Below are 9,441 nucleotides of genomic sequence, written 5' to 3' on the forward strand. Positions count from 1 at the left end.
ATTATAAAACAAGTAGCGAAGTAACTGTATTGAATTAAATATTTAATAATTTTAATTATTAAAATTCAATACAAAAATAAATTTATTTATTTTAGAAAAAAAATTGTTAACTGATTATTTCTTAAAATTCGTAAACCAGCTACAGTAAAGAAGTTAATGTCTACAGAAGTGTTGTGCAGAAGGGACAGACAAATAACTACATAAAAAAAAAATTGTTTGGTTTTGTTTCTAACATTATTAATTTTTAATTGTTTGTGTGGGGGTGAAGTAAAGGTAACGCATGAAAGGAATGGTGAGGGAGTGAATTAGCGAGTGATTGCCACGTGGCCAATGGAAAGAGAACTCTAAATGTGGCCTTAGGCTCTCACGGGAATGCACTAAACTGATGAATGTGAACGCCAAGTGGCATTATCCTTTCTTTCATTTCATTTTCATTTTCATTTTCATCATATCTTTTTGGCGCTTGCCACCCCCATTCATATCTTTTTTGGCTAATGGGTATGCCATTCATTTTGTTAAGACATGACTACTACCTAGTTGGATAGAGATAGCTATAAACTGTACCTGTATTTATGGAAAAAGGATAACATAGTAATTTTATAAGTCAAAGGAAGAACTCGATCAAAAGGATAGATGGAGTTGACTACATACCTAGCATACCTACTTGCTCTGTGGAATAAGATAAATGCTAACAAATTTTTTAGTCTATCGATTAAAAAATTAAATAAAAAATATTTTTTTATCACAATGTATAAAATTGTATTGTTAATAAAAAAAATTTATGTTCCTTTATTATTTTTATAATAAATATACTTTTTTAATTTCTTAACCAATGTTGTTAAGATACATTAGCAATACCCAAATTATAATGGGAAGCTTTTATCTGAAATGGGTTGCTCTTATTCCCTTGTCTCCTTGCCAAACGTGATCAGACTCATGCTTTCCATACATAATCTGCATTTGTTCTTCTGTGAGGAGTCTTTCAAAATAGGGGCTTGAGAAATCCGTAAGGATCTAATCAATACCTTCAACGAATTTAGCACGGAGAAATATCCTAGCTAGAAACTAGAGGCAAGGATTTAATGTGAATATTTATAAGAGTAAAGTATTGTGAACACATTGTTAACAATGAAAAATATAAGGAAGAGAAAAACATGTTAAAATTCAACTCAAATTATTTAGATAATTGAGAAGTTAGTTGTGTTCATGTGCCTCTGATTCTTTAATCATTGAAAATAATTAGTTTTAAGTAGAGTTTACTTAACTTTCACACCTCATATTTTGTTTTAAATATTATATTTACTCATAGTTCTGAATCTACACCAGGTGATCATAATTGAATAGTTTTCGGTCACACATCTTATTCCAAGCAATATTTCAAAGGGTATTACTTATTTGTAAAGCAAGAGTAAATAAGGGCATAACTTACACAGCCATTACATGGTCTTAACTCTTATATTACAGTTTACTTTATAAACTTTAATATATATTAATTTTAGTTTTAAGCAAAACTATTTGCAAATTAAAATTTCAAAGTTTCTCAAAGTGAAATGTATATAATTTTTTTTTATACTTGTGAAATTTGGTTCGTTCCTATTTGTTGGATAAGTTCAATCAAGATATGGTGGTCTAACCGGGCTGATTTCATTATTGGATCGGTCATGTAATTAATTTGGGATGATCCGACCAAATCCAGCCGATTAGGTACCGGATCCTGGCTGAACCGGTCTGACCTAGTCGATTTTACAAAAAAAAAAAATTACCTCTACAACTTTGTTTTAATGTCGCATTATTATTTTAGATTTTGGAGTATGGATTAACTTTTTTATTTAAATAATGTTAGTTATATATTTATATATATAGATACATATATAATTTTAAAATTTTAATATATATGAAATAAAATCCAACTAATTACTGACTCAACTGATTTTCCAATGTTGTTGTGTTAAAAAATAATTAATGAATGTGTTTTATCATTTTATGGTTGACTGGTTGTGCTTTGTAATTTAAAAAATAGAAGAAATACGATAAGTAAAAATCTCTTTTTAATTTATTACTCAATTATTTTTGACATTCGCAATTTAAAAAAATATAAACATCAAGTACTCCCGCCGCTGCATGCATCCAAACCATTCCAATTTTAAAATTGTCTATTACGTGATAGGTTCAAAGGTCTCTCTACCTGCAATTGTAATTATCTGATGTGAACATTAAAAGAAAAAATAAATTAAAAAGTCAAAGGAAGTAGAAGGAAGCACGAGTGAAGTGATCACGGATCAGTGCCTTTACGCGTTTTGCTAAGCCCAAAAGAATAAAATGAGATAAAATATTAATAAAACCAAGATAGTCTTAAATCATTAGGTCAATAAAACGACCCCAAGTTTGATTAATTATATCCTGTAATTAAACTACATATACTATTATTGGTATTGGTCAATTATGTGAATGGAAGTGGCAGGCAAGGTTCGAGCATGCTAAGTCTTGCCTAATTGTCACTAATTAAACATAATTTAGGTGTAGAAGCTCATTCCTCGAGTCACATTTTACTATATATTTTAGAGTTTAATCAGATAGACCATAGATACTTCTACAGATCAGGTCAGAGACAGAAGGAGACATGAAAGAAAGTGATTGCCAGTTTGCCATGAAAATAGAGAGACGTAGAAGATTGAAACGTTTTTTCTTTTCTTTTTCACCAAGTAGTTAAAGAAAGGTGCTCACCGTGGGTGTTTTCATTTTCTTTTCCCCCTTGTCTTAGTTTAATTGACTGGTTTGGATTTAAGGACAAAAAGACAAATGGTTAGTTATAAACTTGAAGTCAAGATTGGACGGCATTATTTAATTATGCATGTATAGACTCAATACTTAACAATTCATATTCACTTACTCCCTTAATTTTTAAACAGACCATTCACATTACTTCAAAAACTTTAAAGTTTTTAAGCCTCAATTATGGAAAATGTATAACAACTAAATTATTTTATGTAAAATACAGTTTTTTTATTAATATCTTATCTCATTTTATTTAGAAGAAATAACAATGAATAATCATAAAGTTAAAAAAATCAATGTATTCTTCAATTTTTCTAAAGTTATTAGTAAAATAAAATTCATTCCCTAAATAATAAATGTTTTGAATTGGATATAGTAGTTATTATATGCAGTCAACTTAGTGCAAGGAATTCTGAGTCTGATTACACAAAACATGTATGAACGTTGAATATACAAAGGGAATATAAACTGAGTTTAAACATAAATTACTCCGTTAATTTTGTGCAGCTTTGTTAGCTATTTTCAAGTCAAGGACAAGTGGGAAATTTTCTGTTAGCACTGTCTGTGTATATGATAAGTCTGTTTCTTTCTTCTGTCTAAATTAAGGACAAAGGAGGCCACTGCTGCCGGGAAGATAATGTCACAATTACGTCCTAATTAATATTAATATTATGTTTTAAGAGAACCCCTGTTTTGAAATAGTTTACCTAAAAAGTGATTTGTTTGACATAAGAAACAGAAGGGGAAGAAAGAGAGAAAAAATCTGTATTTAATTACTGAACTCTATGGGATTATTGGTTAATCTAATTCAGTTGCATAGCTACCTATTATTAGTAATTAAAAAAAGGGATATTTTTTTTTATTGAAAGAGAGGCTTATATTTATGCTCTCCTTAGACAAGAGATGAGACAGAGTGAAGAGAAACATGGCTAACACGAAATATATCAAAGAAAAAAATGCAGTAACTTTTTTCTCAGATTGTTTGGATTAGTTATAAAAAATATAAAAATAAATACAAATATTTTAAAAAGTTAAATTTAACCTCGAAAACTACCTCATTAATTTTTAATACAAAATCATTTTTTTTTATATTTTTTATGTTACAAAAATTATTTGATTTCTAAAAAGTTAAAACAACAATAAAATAAAATAAAAAACACCACCAACCATTCCTTCCCTCCTCATTTCACGTTTCTTCGGGTGCAAAATAGTTTTAGTAAAGACTAACTTTTCTTTTTTGGTGAATTAAGTAAATACAAACTAATACAAGTGTCATTCTTATAACTTTTTTCAACTCATCTAAACAAGGAAAATGTTCCATTTCTTCTCCGTTTGTCTCTTCCAATTCTTTTTTCTCTATTTCACCACCTCCAAACTAGTTCTTAATGTCTATCCAGATTTTGAACATTTTCGTTTTTGGTCTAAATGGATAGAGGCATAGAGCATTGAGCCCGGCAAAAATTTGCTTGTGAAAAGGCTGAAAGAAAGTTAAAAATTGAACTAGGCGTGTAGAATCATAGGCTCAAAGTGACCATATGAACGGGCTCAAGCTAGTCAACTTATGGGCATTTGTTTCCCACAATAGAAGTTGGAGTGTTGCTAGGTGCACCCAGCATTATTGCTGGTGCACCCAGCATTTAATTAAAATACCAAAACTGCCCATGCGCTTTTTTCGCATTTGTGATGGGTGTGTGTGAGGGTAATCCGTAAATCGTACGGATCAACTTGATCCGTAAGCCTTTTACGGAATAATACGGATCAACATGATTCGTAAAAAGCTTACGGATTATGTTGATCCGTATTGTTCCGTAAAAGGCTTACGGATCAAGTTGATCCGTAAGGCTTCTAGGGATCAAGTGGATCCGTAATGCTTTTACGGATCAACTTAAATGACTTATGGATCAAGGGTATTTTTGTCATTTTACCTTAAGTGCTGGGTGCACCAACAATAATGCTGGGTGCACCTAGCAACACGCTAGAAGTTGTAAGATGTAATAGTGGGAGTGCAGGATGCAATATCCCTATTTATGATGTTAACTACAGGGCTATCGTCTTATTATATAAACGTGAGTGGGTGACGTTTTTTGTTTTTCAGTGTGCACCACTGTATTTGTTGTAATTCGAGAAATGGTGCAAAACAACAAACCATTGATAACCAAACAACCTTATATTCGAGCCCGTAGTTTAGTCAAGCAATTCTCAGACTATTGCTTCTTGCACCCTTTTTTGGATTTCAGATTGGTCAATATGAAATGTAAAATTACATTCTAGATTTGTTGCACTTTTTAGCTTTCAGAATGGTCAATTCGAAAGATAAAAAAGAAAATATTTCGTGGTGGTGCAGGAAGCAACAACTCAATTCTCATGGGTTTACTTTTCTTCTTTGGTTAATGGGCTTTTCTTTTAGGTTCTTTAGCAGCTTTTAAATTGCAAGGTCTGGGCCAGAAATAATTAAATGGCCCATCCTAGCCTATTGCTCCCTGTTTTGCATTTATGCACGACCCTTCTCTCAGTACCAGGACAGAAGAAAGAGTGTCGTTCGATTATATTCACAGCTGTTTTTTTGTTGCTTAACTGGTTTCGATCCTACTTGTATTTTTACAACACTATCATGAATGAAACTCCTTGATTTTCTCTCTGCCAAAAAGAAAACTGGTTTGGATCCTGTTTTCTTTTGTCAACTGGTTTCAATCCTAGGATTTCAGTGAATAGGCACAAGAATAAATCACATTAAGGTCCTTATGATTGCACATAAAATAGGATATATTTGTTTACGAATAAGTACGTCGAGTATACTGTGGCTAACCGTTTCTCCTTTTTCATTCTTTTTTTACCTCAAGTCTCTCAATCAACCATCCAATAATGACCCACCAAGGTCTTTTTAGGCAGGCATTTCCTTCAATCTCGTTTCACCTTCTTTCAGAAAAGAACAAAATATAAAACAAAACGGTAAAAAGCTGCAGCAAGTGGGCCATGGATTACGAAATCGAAAAAGTTGAGGACAAAATTTCACGATGTTACGCCATATTTATTTATTATTATAACAATATTAAACTAGTTTTCAAAATTGTATAAATCATAGTATCAGTGCATTTTAACCTTTGAGAATTTTTTTAAACGAAATAATGTGATTTTAGGTTTTATATTTTTTTTCAAATGTATTCAAAGTTTATATACTCTTAATATTTTGATGAATTTAAATTTTAAAAAAACATATAAATTTAATCTCTCCTAACCTTTAAAAAAACACAATGAAAAAGAAGATAAACTGAATTCACGACATTTCATTAAAGTTTAAAAAACAAATTCATTATAAAACTCCCATGATCCTAACCTGGCTCTGATAGAATGGCTCTGAGAATAATTTCCAAGTTCCAACGTTTTTTATAAACAGAATAGTTTCCAACTTATTACCATTGCATTTGACAAATGGACAACTGAGTAGAGAACTACCCAATATTCAATTCAAACCAAAAACACTCAATAACATTCCAATGCTAGCTAGCACCCTCAATTTTTTTTTGTGCCAGAAGATTCAAGCCCTGCTTGGTTTTCAAGGAAAAAACATTTTAGATAAGAAATGGAAAGATATCTCAGAAATACAGAGGAAGAATATTTGAAATCGAGAGGATGAACAATGACGGGATTTGAAACAACATTAAGAACGCCACACACAAAAAATCCAAATGTTCAATGTATCTTGTTACAAAAACTCAGCATTCACCACCAAACTCCTCAATGTTCTAGTTCTATACTCAATTCCAAATTGAAATCCAAACACATTATGCAAAAAATAAAAAGAGTTTGGGCACTGCCTGCACGCAGTTGAGCACACCATATGATTTGAGAGAGCTAGAGTTGGAGTAATTTTCACCGCCACACCTTCAGTTTCAAGAATAAAAAGTTTGAGGTACCCCCCTACCCAAAAGGGTTCCTACCTTGAATGAGCAACCCCATCATAAAACCTAAACAGAATTTTTTATGTTCTTTAAAAACCATTTTCGTGATGCTCCTGTTAAAATTTTGATTAAACACCCTTTAAATTATCACAATTGTTGATGACATTAAATAATTTAGCGTAACAAAGAAGAAATAAAGGCTGTTTTCTTATTCTCACAGACAATTCTAGTAGAAATTTGATGGTCAAATTCACTGTTAATAAACGAACTCTGCGTAGGCAAATAGGATTCAACCAGTAAGTAATTTAGAACAGAACTCCAACTTACTACTACCAATACCTATATATCATATGGAGAAAAAACATAACAATTAAACCAGAAAGTATCTAAGTTAGTCCAAGATCCCAATATAGAAGTTTTAAGTTGCTCCATACATTATACATAAACCGAGTGCTAGTTAATTCAAAAGAAAAGTCACCTTAACATCACTAACTGCAAAAAAACAGAAAGTCGCCACGCCACTTATATTCACTTAGCTAAGAATGAACCGACAGTGAAGGAAACCTGCAAACCAATATCACACTTTATTAATGAAGGGAAACAAGGTAAAAGAAAAAGAAAACAATAACGCAAAGCTAGAACAGATTTGAGAAAAACAAGACAAAATAGACGGGTCAGGCTTACTTGGGTCAGAATTGATCAACATGGCCGTTCCTCCAAAGCTGCATGTTCCACCACTTCTCTTGTGCTTCTGCCAGTAACTGTTGAAAGCATAGGAGGCATGAGCAACCACAGTGTCTGGATTATAACAGTTTCCCTGTGGCGTGATCTCCATGCAATCAGCACCACCCTCTCCACAAGCATATTCCATAGCCTGTTGCAGTGTTTCTTCAGGAACACTTGGCTTAGCCACACACCACAGTTTCTGGATCGGGAATATTTGGGGTGAGCCATTGTGTAATGGAATGCAAGGAGGGAGTGTGAAGCCATGAGGAGAGCTAGCTGGAACACCAAATGGTGGCTCTTCAGGGGCAAAAGTGGGAGAAAGTATTGGAGGGGGTGAAGAAACCACTTGTGCTAAAGGAGGCAAAGGTACATTAGAAGGAGTCATTGGGGACTTGGCTACTTCTGGCATTGGAGCTGGCCTTACTGGGAATGGGCCTATTGGGCTAAAATCAACAACTGAAAGCTTTCTTGCTATGGTTTTTCTCCCTTTTGGAACAATGGTTGCAACGTTTATGCTGTTGAGATGAAAAAATCCAAGCTTTTTCATGGACTCCAAATGGGAAGACACCAAGCTAAAACTTTCATCAGAAAAATGTGAGAAGCCATAATGTGGGATCACAGAATATGTGGAGTTTACCTCTTTGAGAAACTCTATGAGGGGTTTGACCATTTTCAAATCATTGTTAAAAGAAACTGAGTTTAGAGACAAACAGTCCAGATTAAAAGCAGCAGAAACTTTAATGGCTTTCTCCAAACCCCATCTCTTAAGTGAGTGGTAGACATTCTTCAGAGAAGACAGAACCACAGCGAGGTTGTTGTGTTGATGGCCCTGTTGGCAAAAAGCAGTGGTTCCAATAACAATGGTGGTGATATTTGAAGCAGGGTATTGTGCAAGAACGTTATGCCTGAGCCATTTTTCAGCTAACAAAATGCTGAAAGAGACCTCATTGAGGTTTCCAGCATTCACTGAAACTGCCAAGGGAAGCTCAGCGTGCGACGAGGCTTGTAAAATGTCTTCAGTTGTCTCACAGAGGTTGATGAACTTAATGAATTCTTGACCAGTAACTGAAAATGCAAACCAAAAAACAAAGGTTGTCATTAGAGATCAGTGAAATAATGAAACTGATAAGAAACTCACGTTGTACAGCATTTAAAGTTGAGAGCTTGAAGAGGAGAGAAGAGAAGAACCAAGTTGTTTTTCTTACCAGTAAGACCAAGCGAACAAAGAAAGAGAAGAGGAAAGAGGCACCTCATCTTCAACGTTTTTGGAGAACAGAAAACAAAAGCACAGTTTTGAAACACAGACACTTTGATCTTGCTTGGTAGTTCTGCGCTCTTATATTGGAATGCGACCGTTTTTGGATAGTGGAGAGGAAGCTACCTAACGTGTTTCAATGTTCATGAGTTTCCCTACGGTGCCTATACATCTGCAGTTCTGCACCCAAAGTTTGAACCTTTGGGGAAAAAAGTCAAAAATTAGCATAAACACTTCCTGGCTTGCCCCGTACAAAGAAAATAAATAATCAAAAAGGACAAAGAGGCTAACCAATTTTTACCAAAATAAATAGAAAATAAAATACGTACACATCATTTTGCTTAATATAAAGCTAAGTAGACAGTAGAAAATAGAAGTGATAGTTATTTTTTGGTAGATGAGGAAAAAATAGACAAGTGATAGTAATGTAATGCAATGATAAAAAAAGAGAAATAAGAAAAAAATTAATGAAAAGAAAATCAAAAGAGAAAGTGACAAAATGAATTGTAATAAAAAAATACCCAAAAAGCAATAATATACTGAAAGTGTTTTTTTAATGTATAATTAATGTAAAAAAGTTACAGTCATTAATTAAAAATTATTATTATTATGTTTTAATATAATTATTATAAAAGATAATACTTTTATTATATATAATAATTTATAATTAAATAAGAACGTAACAAAACTTATTATTTATTATTTACTCATAAGAAATAATAATCTTGCATAATTAATTGACTTACAAATTAATTTATCAGTCCCATTTTAGTTACTTTATCATTT

The 9,441-nt window shown here is 32.6% G+C and overlaps 1 protein-coding gene across 1 annotated transcript; it reads right to left on the reverse strand.

Moving 5' to 3' along the window:
* Nucleotides 1–6,993: 6,993 nt before the first annotated feature.
* Nucleotides 6,994–8,897, reverse strand: LOC114422347 (glucan endo-1,3-beta-glucosidase 13-like). The gene is made up of 3 exons (XM_028388665.1): nucleotides 8,606–8,897; nucleotides 7,359–8,465; nucleotides 6,994–7,238 (listed from the first exon to the last, which is right to left on the reverse strand). Exons 1-3 carry the CDS (start codon nucleotides 8,652–8,654, stop codon nucleotides 7,207–7,209), a joined length of 1,188 nt encoding a protein of 395 aa, XP_028244466.1. The 5' UTR covers nucleotides 8,655–8,897; the 3' UTR covers nucleotides 6,994–7,206.
* Nucleotides 8,898–9,441: the final 544 nt, after the last annotated feature.

The sequence above is a fragment of the Glycine soja genome, chromosome 1 (genome assembly GCF_004193775.1).
Source record: "Glycine soja cultivar W05 chromosome 1, ASM419377v2, whole genome shotgun sequence".
NCBI classification, from domain to species: Eukaryota; Viridiplantae; Streptophyta; class Magnoliopsida; order Fabales; family Fabaceae; genus Glycine; species Glycine soja.

Excerpts from the sequence above, each read along its gene's own strand:
- LOC114422347 (XM_028388665.1), bottom strand. The coding sequence starts at position 8,654 with ATGAGGTGCCTCTTTCCTCTTCTCTTTCTTTGTTCGCTTGGTCTTACT. Across the intron at positions 8,466-8,605 it reads TTGTTCGCTTGGTCTTACTG|TTACTGGTCAAGAATTCATT; the intron begins GTAAGAAAAACA and ends TTGCATTTTCAG. Across the intron at positions 7,239-7,358 it reads GTTGATCAATTCTGACCCAA|GTTTCCTTCACTGTCGGTTC; the intron begins GTAAGCCTGACC and ends ATTGGTTTGCAG.